This window comes from Scardinius erythrophthalmus (assembly GCF_964197995.2).
Source record: "Scardinius erythrophthalmus genome assembly, chromosome: 13".
In the NCBI taxonomy this organism is placed as follows: domain Eukaryota; kingdom Metazoa; phylum Chordata; class Actinopteri; order Cypriniformes; family Leuciscidae; genus Scardinius; species Scardinius erythrophthalmus.
Window position 1 is genome coordinate 18,601,766 of NC_138233.1, and position 15,523 is coordinate 18,617,288.

The window sequence follows — 15,523 nt, forward strand, 5'->3', positions numbered from 1 at the left end:
TTCTTAAATTGTACTTCATTTAATTGTGTTTTTGTTTAGGAAAACCAATTGAGATATTAATAATATTTCATTTGAGATCTGTCTTTCCTGTGGGTTAGTCCTAGTTCATCCATGTGACAGAACAGATGAGGACTTTTCTAATGAAAGAGCTCTTTTAGAATATTACATGACAATCTGTCATATTTAGCTGCATTTCCAGAACATCATGAACTGTATGCAAGATCATGTGGGAGATAAGGCTGTATTGGGAGGACCTTAATAAAGAAACTGATGTTATTCCTAAAGAGTCACAGAGTCTCATCTTGATCTATCTTAATGCCCCATTCAGTAGATTTCCCTGTAGATTTCGCTCATATGACTTCTAGTGCCAGTGGCTGGTGGACATTAGAATGCGCCGCAGGTCTTTCTACACAGTGTGTCTGTTCTGTTTCACATTAAGTGCTGAAATGTGTAAGAGTGTTATAGGCTAGCAAACACACCTCGAGGTAAATGTATTTAAAAGTCAGCAGATCCAGGCATCAGCACATTACTATATCATGCAATAAGAGAGAGATATGAGGTGAGTGAAAACTGGAGAGAATGAGCTTGACAGAGACAGAGCATCGGATTAAAAAACCCATCAATCTGAAAATGAAATGCCACATTTGAATGAATGCACTATGGCTTACTCCAGTGATTACATTAAATGTATTTGCCTTAGCTTGAGTTATCCAGCTGCTTCCAAATCTCAGACTCACCTGTGAGGTCAGGAGTGATGGGATTGGCTGGCAGGCCTTAGGCAGTCCAAACTATAGAAAACTCAGATTAAAATTCTCATGGTGCATATACATTAAAGACATTTTCTAAAAAATTCTAAAAAATTCAACAACAAAAAAATAAATGTATATATATATATATATATATATATATATATATATATATATATATATATATATATATATATATATATATTTATTGATATATTGATATAATATTTATTGATATATTGATATAATATTTATTGATATATTGATATATTTTAAATGTTGGCTGCATTTATTTGGTCAAAAATACAAAGCTGAATTTCATCATTTTATTATTATCAATGTCAGGGTTTCAGGGTTATTTGGTTAATAAAAAGTTCAAAAGAGCAGAATTTATTTGAAGTAGACATCTTTTGCTACAATGTAAAGTCTTTACTGTCACTTTTGATTAATTTATTGCATCATTCCTGAATAAATGTTTTTTTTTTTTTTTTATCTTACTGAACCCAAACTTTTGAACTAGTGTACATGTAACTGAAACCACATGGTTAAATCTTCTAAAATCTTCTTTTTATTTCTTAAATAAAGTCATCTTAAGGTGTCTTGAATGAACATATGGCTGGATTAGAATTTTTCTGTACTCTAGCTAGCGTTCTCTTCTTATTTGTTTGGCTCTGTGTCTCAGGTTCAGAAGTGTGGCATCCTTTGTGTAAACAGTCATCTCGAGCAGAGAGGAAACTGAGAGTGAGTTTTCCCCCTTCTTTTTAACAAATACAGACTGAATTTTAAAATAACTTCAGATCTTACTCTAAAGCTCTGCTGATTTCTTCCTTTTTTTTTATTTTACAGCTCAGGCGCACATCAGAAACCTCCATCTCTCCTCCAGGATCCAGCATTAGTTCACCCAGCAGAGTCATCTGTGTAAGTATCCAATCACTGTCTAGCTTATCTAAATGTCAACTAAATGATGGTGGTAGAGCTGTAAATAATTCAAAAAATGAATATTTGGTTTTAAAATTGTGATAAGTTAGTGATTATTTTGACATAATGTGTACATGTTAATGTACAAGTTAAAGGTACAGTTCAGTTCACCCAAAAATGTAATTCTGTCATCATTCACTCACCCACATGTCGATCCAAATCAGTATGAGTGCATTTTATTCCGTGGAATTTTTAAAATGTAGTTGGTCATTTAATGAGGTTTCTTTCAAGCTTCAAATAGAATGCAAAAACACAGTCATTAAAACCGTGACCTATATTCCAAATCTTCTGAAGCCGTACAATAGCTTTGAATGAGAAACAGATCGAAATTGATTATATAAGTTATGACAGAACATCCGTTTTTGAGTGAACTACTGCATTCTCTTAATGTTACACTGATGTTTGACATACACTACCATTCAAAAGTTAAGTTTTGATGATAGCGTCAGTAAGATATACAGGTATTCTTTTTTAAAGAAATTAATAGTTTTATTCAGCAAACATTAAATTACTAAAAAGTGACAGTAAAGACATTTGTAATGTTACAAATGATTCTATTTCAGCTGTCCTTTTGAACTTTCTATTCAATCCTGGGAAAAAAATGTATCATGGTTTCCACAAAAATATTAAGCAGCACATCTGTTTTTTAACATTGATAATAATGAGAAATGTTTATTGAACATCAAATCAGCATATTAGAATGATTTCTGTAGGATCATGTGACACTGAAGACTGGAGTAATGATGCTGAAAATTCAGCTTTAGCATCATCACAGGAATAAATTACATTTTAAAATATATTCCCATAGAAAATATTTATTTTAAATTGTAAATAATATTTCACAATATTACTATTTTTCTGTTTTTTATCAATAAATGTAGCCTACATGAGCATAAGAGACGTCTTTGAAAAAATAACATTTAAAAAGTCTTACCATACCCAAATGATTGAATGGTCGTGTAAAGTGCCATGAAGATTCCTGTGGTTGCTCAACCAGTAGATCATGGCACTTGGAACACAAAAGTTATAGGTTTAATTTCCAGAGAATGCATGTATTTATAAAATGTATAACATGAATGTACTAAAGGTTGCTTTGGATAAAACTAAAGCATCTGTCAAATGCACAAATGTAAGTATTATTGGCCACCCCAAGATATATGACTCTAGTGCTTGAGTTTATTGGCTTGTTCATAATGTGTTTGCGTGCATTCTGCAGTGGTGTGGTCATTAACATCACACGTGGAAGTGAAGGCTGGCCTGAGTGTGTAACCTTTGTTCTGTGTGTGATTGATGTATGCGTAATGCAATGTAAGCATATGTGCTGTCAAGCCCTGCAGGTCCATGTTCTGCTTAAGGTCAAGCGTGAGACTGAATGTATGAGATAGAAAACCTTAAAACACTATCTGGGATTGGAGGCAAATTAAGTAAGCTTCATTCCAAATCGATAGTTCTCCTAAATATGAAAATATGTCATCATTTACTCAACCTCATGTTGTCCCAAACCTGACTGACTTTCTTTATTCTACTGAATACAGAATAAAATGTTTCAAATTTCAACTGTTTTGTCCAAACACCTTTGGACCCCATTGATTTTCATTGTATGTTGAATAAAAAAAAACATGAGGGTAAATAAGTACAGTACTGTATGTATTTTTTACCAGAAAGACCAGTTGTGACGTTTCGAAATAACAACAAGTCAATAAAAACATCTATACATGAATTGTTCACAGTAACATCTATAACATGCATTTAGACAATAGATAGGGTGCATTTTCATTTCATGTCGACATTTCTACTTGCTCAAAAAACACCTTAGAGACAATATAATAAGCCTCATAACATTTTTGTAGCATTTACAGCATGTGCTATATTACAGTTTCAGTCATGAGCTCAATTGTATCCTAACAGCACTTGCTTTAAAGTGGTTTTGTAAATGTGCAAACTGTGCCGCAGGCTCATTCCCACACTTAATTGAGTTGTTGATGTTGTCTTCGCCTGTCATGATTGCTGTTTTTTGCAGGCCTGCTCATTGCGTTTGACGTGTGAGTGTGTGTATCTGTCCTTTGTCCCTCTCCTTAGGCAAAAATGGAGAACGAGATCCTTGATTACAAAGACTTGGCAGCGCTGCCTAAGGTTAAAGCCATTTATGAAGTGCAGAGGCCAGACTTCTGGTCCTATGAGCCCAGTCACAGATACTGCTCCGATGACAGGCTAGAGCGTCTCAGCTATGGGGAGGTACTGCCCTACAGGACCACTAGAGCCACTCTGAGTCTACTTTTAGCATGCCTCCCCCTGTCGCCGGGTCTACTGGCCTGGTCCTAGTTGAGCTTAGCATAGCTTTGCTTTGAGTTTTTCAGCTATGTCGTATCCGTTGGCTGGCTGTATGCTTTTTGTTTGCTATAACTATGTTTGTGCATTCTCCCACTATTAATAGTTAATATGAGTGCTTTTGGTTGAGCCTTCTTGCTTTAGTTTGCTTTTTGGAAAGCTCTCTGAAAAATACCAGCGATTTATGTGGTTGCTTAAAGGGATAGTTCATCCAAAAATGACAGTTCTATCATTTAATAGCCCTCATGTTGTTCCAAACCTGTATGATGTTTAGGGTGCGCAAAAGGAGATGTTTAACAGAATGTCAGTTGTTAATGCTGTTCTTTCATCTACATTGAAGTGGATGGTGACCACGGGTTACCTAATAAATTTGTTTCTAGTCAATAGAAAGTTTGGTAAGACATGAGCAAATGATGACAGGATCTTCATTTCTGGGTGAACTATCCATTCAATTCTTGCTTGCTGAGTAGAAAATGTTGAGTTCTACAGGAAATACAAAGTAGGTTGTTCGGACCACAGTGACTCCTTCACCTCCGTCCTCTTACTCTTCTCACTTCCCTCACGCATCAGATGTCACGGAGGAAGAGACCGAAGGTTTATCTCTGATTTACTGTTATTCTGACTCTCCCCCTTCTTTTTTGTCTTCACAGTCTTTGGGCACACTCTCCCCTTATTCTCAGGTAGAAGTTTATAACTCAAATTTACTGTTAAAAATGTATATATATATATGAAGAGTTCAGATGCAAAAGCCTCTAAATGCCATCTGAAATTTTCTTCTAGAATGATCAGTTTTATCAAGCTTGTATATTTAAGTTCAGTTATTTCACTTAAATGACATTTAATAGGTAATTTGCATTGCCATTTAAGTGAAATTATTGAACTTAAATTATACGAGCTTGATAAAAATGTTCATTCTAGAAGGAAATTTCAGATGGCACTTAGAGGCTTATGCATCTGAACTCTTCATATATACAATATATTTTTTTATATATAAATTAGGGCTGTCAATCAATTACATTTTTTTATTAAATTAATTGCATACAGGCATACAGCTTATGAATATTTTCAAATTTCTGAGATTTTGAATTTGGTGTTTTCATAAGCTGTAGGCCATAATCATTAAAATTATAACAAATAAAGGCTTGAAATATCTCACTTTGCATGTAATGAGTCAATATAATATATTAGTTTCACCTTTTAAGTTGAATTACTGAAATAAATGTACTTTTGCACGTTATTCTAATTTTGTATATCAGTATATGCTGAGAAAAGCCCTCAGATGAAAAGAATTTGGATGTTTTTCCAGCAGACATGTAAATCATTTAATAGACATTTCAAAAAGTGCAGGTGGCAGGAATAAGTTTGTGAATCCCATTTCTGCATTGATTACTCATAAATTGTGTTATTTATTGAATTGAATTATAGACAAACACAGAATGACCCAAAATCTGAACATATTTATTGAATACCTTTAGTGATCATTCACAGTGCAGGGTGGTGACAGTAAGTGAACCCTTTAATTTAGTAACTTGTAGAATCTCATTTAGCAGAAAACCCTTCATAAAAATGTTATCTTTTCAGGATGCCTGCTCCTAGGGGGAGAGTAGCAACAGTCCAGAATTTTCTACATTTGTACACTGGCTATCTCATCGTGGATTTATGAACCTGGTTTCTATCAATGCTTTCGTAGCCTTTTCTAGCTTTGTGCATCTCTGTGATGCATTTTAAAATAAAGCTTTTGGGATCAAGGTATTTTTGAAGGGTTCATATACTTATTCTTGCCACTGTATTGTTTATTTCCATATCGTTGAACAAAAGCCAATCACTGACCCTCAGTCAACAGCAATATGTTTTGCAACCAAATTATTAATCTGTCTGATGTAGATTTAGCACATAATTGTGTTAAGTGTGTTAAATTGACAGTCCTACTGAAAGTATGAAAGTTGATTGGAATTTTGGTTATTGAACAAATGAAAATGAGTGGTTCTCACAATCAGAGTTATGAATAATGACAGTTTATGTGAATAGGACATGTATGACGGTATGGACATGAGGCTGAGGAGATCCTCCAGTCCAGGGTACATAGACTCCCCCACCTACAGCAGGCAGGGCATGTCTCCCATCATGCCCCGCTCTCCACAGCACTACTACAGATACGGTGAGTTCCTTCTGCTAAGCTCATAGCAGTACAGAAAATACACTTTCATTCCTGTCAACAAGCTTCCAGCTTCATCAGAAAGACTATGCAAGTTGACCAACATTTCTTGCTGATAAACAACATGGATAGTGGACCAGCACAGCTTGAACCAGCATACTGGTCTAAGCTGGAGTTTTCAGCAGGAATGGCTTGAGAACTATACTGAATATGCAGTATATTGGAAAATATACTATATATATATCTTGCTTTGCCTTCTATATAAAAGTGTGGTTTGTAGCTACATAGCAGGGACATAACTGAGTGACTGATAGTGATTTAGTGGGTATTGATTTTAAAGTCAACATGAAATAATATTGAGAAGTGAAACGTGACATTTAGTGACAAAAGGAGGAAGGACCAGTGTTATTTTAATATTGTTTATATATTGTTATAGTATTCATTAATGTTTTGAATTGGGTTTATTTTTTCACTTTTCATCATTTATTTCTATTTTTTTTTTTTTTTTTTTTTACTTTTTAATTCAGTTTTAGTCATTTTAGTTCTGTAACTTATTTCTGCTAGTTGCCAATGCAACATTTAAAAAAATATATATTAACATTGGAAATGTGGGGAAGACAGGATTTTATCCAACTGAAAATGATTGCATCTTCAAGTTGTTGAAATAATGGAGGGGGCAACAAGATAGCTTGGTGATGTCACCCCAAAAGGTATTTAATTTGATGATTTTTTTATGAAGACGTAATGCATCATACAGCAAGCACAATAAGATATTTTTATTTCATGTTGACTTTAACAAAAAACTAAGCTAGCCAATATAAAGTTTTTTGCGGGGGACATTTTGACCGTTATTAGGGGGCGTGTCCCACCATTCCACCTACATCCTATGCACCCGTCTGTCTGGCACAGTATGTCTTTTTCTCTGTTTTGAAATGCATACTGTCCCTGCCTGGCTAATCTTGGATCATTGATCTGATGATTGAGTGTGTGTGTGGTTAGGGCGCACAGGAAGTGTGCACTCATGCTCTGGTTCTGTTACTGTCATTGGCTTGGGGCTTGCTGCAGGCACTGAGAGTGGCAGAAGTTCACCCTATTACAGTCAGCTAGATGCCCGGTCCAGCACTCCCACCACAATCCAAGCTCCCAAGCATTTCCATGTGCCAGGTAGGCCAGGCCTCAACATTCACCTCATTGGCTGCTATCATCACTTTCATATTCATCCAGCAGTATATTTGAATATAAATTAAAATCTCATTAATGGATCAAAGTCTCTGTAACTTTTTGAATCTGTCTATACTATACATCTATAGTATGGCTACTCCATTTTTGTACCTTTTTTGTGATCTCCTCAACCATTCCACTCTCCTTCACCTTACCCTAAAGGTCCCAGGAAGCGTGAAGAGGAAGTACAAAACACATTTCCTGCCTCGTTTACTTTGCTGTCTTCTGCCTGTCACTTACTTCTCCTCCATTTTATTTCTAATCTCTTCCTTTCTTCTCAGCCACAGGGGATCCCAACATCTACAGGAAGCCTCCCATCTATAAGAGACATGGTATTGTGTGCTCGGCCTGCCCCGGCCTGTTTTCCCTCATGCTTAGTCCTGAGGCAGTGTGGGCTCATGGGAAAGATGTGTCTGATTAGTGTTAGTGTCCTCCATAGCTCTCCTCCAAACTCTTTAATCCAAAAGCCTTTAATAAAAGTAGTTTGCAAATGTGGAAGAAAAAGCACTCATTTAGGATTTGGCGGGCACAAACTAAGGATATGCCATGGTACATGTTTTAGAAGTTGCCTAATACAGTTGCAAGAAAAGGTATGTGAACAATTTGGATTGTGAATAAATTGGTCATTGAAATTGTTCTGGTTTTATCGTAACAATAGATGAATGCAGTCTGCTTAAACAAAATAATAGTCTTCATTGAATCAGAGCAAGATGGAAAAAGTATGTGAGCACTTATATATAAAAAGCTGCAGCAATAATATCCGTCAAATGTTTTCTATAATGGCAGATCAGACCTGCACAACGGTCATGAGAAATGTCTGTATGTTTAAGCTGACTGTGTTTCTCTGCTGTTGTGACTTATTTGTGGATCAGATCAAATTATATACAGATATCCATGTAACTCAAAAGGATTCACAGACATTTTTTCCCCTGCAACTGTATGTCAGGTGGAACGAGATAAGAAGTTGTCTCCTTTGCTCAAGTATTAGCGTGCATCCCGCTTTCTATTGCTTGCATGCCAGAAGAATGTAGAACTGACGCGAGCGCATCCTTCCTTCCACATGGGGGGGTAATGAAAAAAGGATGAGGCTTGCTGAGGCATGATTAAAGCTTGCCATGTCCCACCTCTGCTTTAGATCAACTGGGAAGTGGCCGCATTAGATGCCACAGAGAAGCCCCACTGAATGCTAAGTTGAGCTCAACCCTGTTGAGAAACCGCTGTTAGGAAAGCAAACCCGTTTAAGCATGAAATGAGCAAGTATAAACGTCTAAACATTACCTACTCTACCAATTCTAACTCTACAGAGTTCAGGTGGCGGCCATATTGTTTCTCTTACAATTGAAAGCACATTGAATGTTGTAGGGACTTGGCAGTCTAAATGACTAGCGGTGCCAAATCCTTTAAAAGTTGGTTGTTTATGTGCATATCTCTGTTTGTTAATTCATAAATTTACAATCTCACACCATTTTGTCTAGCATATTGGTTAGTATCTCCTCAAAATGCCATGAACTCAAACCCCTTTAACTAAACAATAGTAATAGTACATCTTTCCCTTTACTGCATGTCTCTGTGTGTGCATTTGTATGTGTAGGCTATATTCTGTATGTATGTGCATTACAGGCTTGTGCAATTTTCCAAATGATTAATTATGATTCTTATTTATGATTAATCTTATTTAAAAAAAAATATTTTATACCTAAACCAATTATCATGGATAATACAGTGATCAACATTAAGGATTTTATCTGGGCTCAACAGTTTAGGTAGAGGTGATGTTTATATAATCCAAAGAAATATTCATATCAAGTCAAATAGCAAAATTACAAAGGTTAATAATAATAAATATAATATTCATAATAAATTAAACAGGTTTTATGTAGAAAAATGTAAAAGAACAATTTCCACACGGCTAGCTTGAAACAATCTTATATTAGGTCGTGTAATAAATCCAGGCCCAGATGGAATCTGTTGACTTTTTCTAAATTTTCTATTCAGAATTTTAAGAGGAAACTGTAAAATGACTTTAAACGTGGTACAGTATGTGCAAAATTGTGTGAATGATGGATGTTCCAATTCTGCAGAAATTTCTATGCAGTTCTGACCTTTTTTGGAGGGGTAAAATCTGTGAAATTTGTGGAATAAATTTAAGCATGGAAAATTAATAAATTTAATCGAGCGGTGCGCACTAGACATTGTTCCTGACAGCATCAAATTAGCTAAAAGGTTTAAAAGACAAACACACAAGGGCCAGGGGATGTATAGAACTTTATGAATGATGCCGTTCGAGTACTTCAAAGCTTCTGGCACAGATTTTGTGTAGGCCTGCCAATTATCACAATATACAACCACAGAGATCTAGAGTGCGTAAGGGAGATGAATTTGTTTCAGAGCTTTGCACAGAGCTGCACTAATCCTGTAGATGTATTTACTGGCCAGCTCAGATACTTGCACAGTCTATAAAGTGTTCTCTAAGAAAGGTCAGAACCATCTCTGACAGCTCGTTGGCTCAGTTTACATATGTGTGTTAAGTGTGTATTTGTGTTTATCCTTGTATCACAAGCCTGTAACGAACACTTTACAAGGACTAATTTGCTACCCATTTGGTGGATCTGCATCTGTAAGTGTTTTATTGTTGTAGATGTCTAGCTGTGTTTGAGCAGAAGAGAGGCGTACTGTTGTCATGCAGATCATTTGCGTCTCTGCCATATGGGTATCAAACTTAAAATCTCACTGAAGACTCTTTGGGATGCAAATATTTCCTCCCTTATTCTTTTTTCCCCTTGTTTTTTTTTTCTTTTTCTTTCCTTTACCATCTTAAATACGATTCCCTCCACCTCTACTTTCCTCGTTCACCATCCACTCTGTAAGTATTCTCTCCCTGTGCACATCTGTCTGTCTGCGTTTTTGGTAATGTGTTTGTTCGATCTCTAGTTGCATTCCGTCTTTTCCATTCAAGATTGTCAATATTGTGCGAGGCCTGTGCTTCTGTATTTGTGTTGAATCTTCTTGTGTGTGTTTTATATGGATGGGAGTTCAGTGCAGTTTCTGACTGGTTTTGCTTTAGATGTATAAGGCAATATATCGATATCTGTAGTTTTTGATAATACAAGACTCTCACATGAGTAGTTTTAGAGTGTTTTTTGTGTGCTTATTCAACATCTCATTTATCTGAATGCAGATGCGCTTTACATTGAGTGTTGTGGATTGTGTTTCCTTCAGAGCTGTTATATGTGAACATTGTAGTTTTCTTTCTTTCGTTCTTTCGTTCTTTCGTTCTTTCTTTCTTTCTTTCTTTCTTTCTTTCTTTCTTTCTTTCTTTCTTTCTTTCTTTCTTTCTTTCTTTCTTTCTTTCTTTCTTTCTTTCTTTCTTTCTTTCTTTCTTTCTTTCTGAGCCCCCCTTAACACCTAGCATTAACATGTTTCATATACCTAGATATTTTTAGGTGAATTGCATTCCACTCCATTAAATCTGTACTGTGATTAGACAGAGATCAAATATACTATAATATAATATCCTGCACAAAATGGTAAATGTTCCTGAATTTTTAAAACATTTAGGGATAATTCAAAATGCAATATTACGTTGTTTTTTTTTTGACAAACAATGACACGCAATATAGTATTTATTTAGCTATTTTTGGACGGAAAATAAGGTATCTGGTCTACTGTGTTTGCCTATTTCACTAGTAAAGTATGGATTAGAAGTGAAGAAAATAGGTTTTAAATTTCCACATGAAAATATGCATTTCATGAGATTCCAAATGCAGTTCAGTGATTAATTACAGTAATTACTGGTCATTAAATCAAGTGATCAGATTGCAGGACCTGACACAACTAGGTAATTTCATGATCACAGAGCGTCTTATATGCTCTTACTCCTTTTTTTTCTTTATGTGGATTGTGTGATCACTGAAAACGCATACTAATGTTAGGTTTAAAGGGGGCCTGATTGTACTGCTATGTGCTGTTATATATCACAGGCTTTTCCAAAGTTGTGATCCTGACATACTTTCCCCACAGACAATCAATGCAATCCAGCAACTAAGAGCAAGACCAGTGAAGACATTCTCCAATCCTCCAAGTTCTCATCAGCCTACTCGCCTGAACACTACCAGCACTCAGAGTCTGATTACTACCATTACACCAGCTCTCCTAAATGTAGGTGACAAATATATTCATATTGTCCTATGTGTTCAGTTCACTGGCATCACAGCACTTTCCTATTGGCAGCCACAATCATGCTAAATGTTTCCACATACAGGGATGTCAGTAAAGATCCTATAGTCCCTGATAGCCATAAACACATTGTAGAGAATGAATGTTAAATATATTTCGGTCACACTATATTAGGTATCCTTAACTACTACAGTATGTACTTACATAAAAAAAAAATAGGTACAGTGTACTTTTTGTGTTCATGTTGTATTGCAAAACACTTTGTGCTGCTAATGAGGTGGGATACAGGGAAGGCTTGGACAGGTTTGGTGGTATGGTTAGGTTTAAGCGTGGGTTAAGGGGTAAAGGAAGGCTCAAAGATGTAATACAATGTAAAACATGTATGTGCACAACAAGTGCATTGTATTAAATTATTTATTTAAGTTTTAGTACATAGTAGTTTAAGACACTTAATATAAAGTGGGACCTATCTTTCTTTTGAAATCCTTTTTTAGGATGTGTTAAAAATGGCATAGTTTATGAAACTAGACTCTAAAGAACATCTAAACAAATACAACAAAATATTTATTTCAGTTGTTTTATACAAAGAGCAATTTAAAAAAATGCATAAACCACATTTGAAGGAGAAACATTTGTTACCATTTATTGTGCTTTAAATAGTTTTTCTTTTTGTAAATGTATGAATTTACATTTGCCATTTTCTAAGATTTGGCCCCTCACATAGTACAAATAAAATGTACTGTATACTGTTCATTAACTGCAAAATAATACAGAAGCAGTCATAGAATGTGTGAGATATTATAATGTGCTTAAAGTTATTAATATTAACCAGGAAAATATGCACTTTTTGCTTTTGTTGTGTCTTTTGCGTTTGCGAGTTCTTTAACATTTATTACATGTTAACACAAATTACATTACGCTATCAGTACACTTTGGGACAATATAAAACACTTAAAGGATTAGTTCACTTTTAGAAAAACTTTTGCTGATAATTTACTCACCCCCATGTCATCCAAGATGTCCATGTCTTTCTTTCTTCAGTCGAAAAGAAATTAAGGTTTTTGATGAAAACATTCCAGGATTTTTCCCCATATTATGGACTTCAATGGGACCCAAACGGTTCAAGGTCCAAATGACAGTTTCAGTGCTGCTTCAAAGGGCTTTAAACGATACCAGACGATGAATAAGGGTCTTATCTAGTGAAACGATCAGTCATTTCAAAAATAAATAAAAAAGTTTAAGTTTTATAAGCACAAATGCTCGCCTTGCTCTGTTCTGTGATGCGCGTTCGTGACGTCACGTAATACGCAATTACGTTGAAAAGGTCACGTTTGACGTGTTTACAAATGTGCGGAAGGAGGACCATATACACATATTCAATTGTATTTGTGTCAGTTTATCGTTTAAAATGCCCATTTCGTGTGCGTATCCTGGGTGCTTTAATATTACAAAGCTTAAAAGAAACTTTTCTTCAGGACAGAAATTTTTCAAGCGTGACCTTTTCAACGTAATTGCGTATTAAATGACGTCACGAACGCGCATCACAGAACAGAGCAAGGCGAGCATTTGTATAATAATATGCTGTGTGACTCCCTTTAGATGCTTAAATTATTCAGTTGTATGCTTCATCTTAGCTTTCTCAATCTTTATCCTCCTCAGCTTTACGTGCTCCTCGTAGAAGGTACTCATCAGGTGGAGAAGAGGATGGCTGGAGTCACGGCCTTCAAAGAGTAAGCCACCAAAGCACTCTGTCTCTTTATTTTCACAGTATTATTCTCTGCACTCTAACTAGTAATTAAAGCTTCCACTCTTATTTAGATAAACCTTACCTAGTTTTGATTATCAGCAGTCAGCCAAATTACAGCCCATCTGTCTGCTCAGAGATTAATTTAAAGGTGCAGTAAGCGATTTCTGAGAATCGCTGTTGAACATTTAAATGAACGCCTAAAACAATTTTGTGAATGTTTGCTACATGTCTGTTCTGTGTGTGTGCTCAAAAAATATTGTTTATGTACACTGTCTTAGCTGTGTAAATAGGAGAAAAATGAAGTGGATCGGGCTGATTCACGGGGCACCAAAACACTTTTGTAGCCATTCAGCAATAGGGGTGATTATGCTCATGATAGGGGAGGAGAGAGAGTGAGCAAACGGGACATTTGTAGAAAGACTGTAGAAACAGAGATGGCTGAGATATTACCACAGAGGAAAAGGTCAGAGGAATATAAATTCACGATCAGGCAAGAACTAGGACCCGCATTCATTTTGGATAAGCTTTCCAGCACTGGAAAGACGGAGAGTGGGAAGGCCTGAAAACTGTGGTTGCTTTGTTTCTGTTTGATACATGAGAAAAGTTGTGTTTTTTCCACAGAACCAAGTATGCTGTTGTTTGCTGAATCACAGCTGATTCATCCATACAAGCTGATAATGGTTGCCTGTGTTGCATAGCGTGTTTGTTATTTTAGGGGTGGAGCAATGAAAGGAGGGGTGTGCTTGTTTACGTGTCGAGTTCAAATATCAACAGTGTTTCTTTGAAATCGCTTACTGCACCTTTAACCATTTTTGAAATGCAGCCAATAAGCATCTGATCTCTTACTATCACAGGATGTTCACTCATTATTTCTTTTGTTTCTGTCTTCCTCTTTCTCTCTCTCTCTCTGTGTGTGTGTCTCAGATTCAGGGTGGTATCGGAAGGATGATCCTGAAGGAGGAGATGAAAGCCCGCTCCGGTTCCTATGACAACGACCCCTGGGGCAGTGCACGGAACTCCCGCAGTGGGAGCAGGGAGATGTTGCACAGCATGGGCCACAACAACACAGTTAACGGCTGTAAGTGCTCCACTAGAGCTGATGTACAAACCACAGATTATAGAGATGTGTGTTCGGAGGGGGTTGCAGTAGTGTCATCAGAAACAGAGCGTAGCTTGAGTGTGGCATATTGGTCATTATATTTGATCCTTCAAAACCAAACCTACCGTTTGTGTATGTTTAAGATAACCTTTTCCCTTCCCACATTCTGCTCTGGGGAAAATGCATGACAGCAACAGGTGCGGTGTGCTTTTGACTGTGTGCAGTATGGGACTTGCTCTGCTTGCCTTCAGTATGGCTGTCATTATTTAGCATAGTGGTCAATGAAGTCGTGGCACTGAGCCATCTAATTAAAGCAGTGGAGCTCTGGAACGCTTTACAGTGAAGGCAGGCTTGAGTCGACAGTGACAGCCAGCGTATGCTGATAAAGGACTGTGATGCTGGGAGGGGGAATTCTGAGGGTTTTCAGGAATAGTTGCAGACACAGCAAAAAAAAAAAAACTATTACAACACTACAGCCGATGCAGTGTCATGCACCTTTTCTTGTTCTTTCTTAGTCTCACTGTGACCTTTCTATACCTGACACGCTGTTTTAGGGCTGTCAATGTTATGCGATTCATTTAAAATCCACAACGCGTTAATATAATTAAGCGCAAATAAATGACTGAAGCGCGTAAAATTGCGTCATTAACATAATTTACGTCACGCAGTTAGATGATCTAGAAGTCGCTGATTATATCAGAGATTGCAGAGAGAAAAGAGACTTTTCAGTGAATTATTCATTGCAGTGTGTTTTGATTTAAAAACACCAGCTCTGTCATATTCTTTGATTGTTTCTGAAGAGTGTGAGCCCTTGTTCACAGACTGAACAACATTTCAAAATATTACACCGCTGTATAACCAGATGATACGCAAACTACGTTTCTAGGCTGGATAAAGCAAACCAGCGTTTAGCTAGTAGTTTCTAGCTAGTACAGCTTTAGTGCAAACAAAACATATACGTGCGCTCTTGATGCACTGATCGCACATTCATTGTATTTAGGCACAGACACATTTCAGTACATTCATATTTAGGATAATGTTTTGATTTGTCATGTGTATGTTGCTGTGTTTTG

At 36.4% G+C, this 15,523-nt stretch overlaps 1 protein-coding gene across 2 annotated transcripts in view; it reads left to right on the plus strand.

The window, feature by feature from the left end:
- The window catches only part of ablim3 (actin binding LIM protein family, member 3), a 65,941-nt gene that overhangs the window by 44,896 nt on the left and 5,522 nt on the right, over positions 1–15,523 (plus strand). Inside the window, exons 8-17 of one of the 2 annotated variants that reach the window (XM_081382719.1) lie at positions 1,429–1,487; positions 1,593–1,664; positions 3,804–3,959; positions 4,703–4,732; positions 6,081–6,210; positions 7,273–7,371; positions 7,710–7,760; positions 11,449–11,586; positions 13,264–13,334; positions 14,276–14,429. In XM_081382719.1, the coding sequence (XP_081238845.1) occupies positions 1,429–1,487; positions 1,593–1,664; positions 3,804–3,959; positions 4,703–4,732; positions 6,081–6,210; positions 7,273–7,371; positions 7,710–7,760; positions 11,449–11,586; positions 13,264–13,334; positions 14,276–14,429 (960 nt within the window). The remainder of the gene's footprint in view (positions 1–1,428; positions 1,488–1,592; positions 1,665–3,803; positions 3,960–4,702; positions 4,733–6,080; positions 6,211–7,272; positions 7,372–7,709; positions 7,761–11,448; positions 11,587–13,263; positions 13,335–14,275; positions 14,430–15,523) is intronic. The other variant, XR_014031365.1, reaches the window with a different exon arrangement.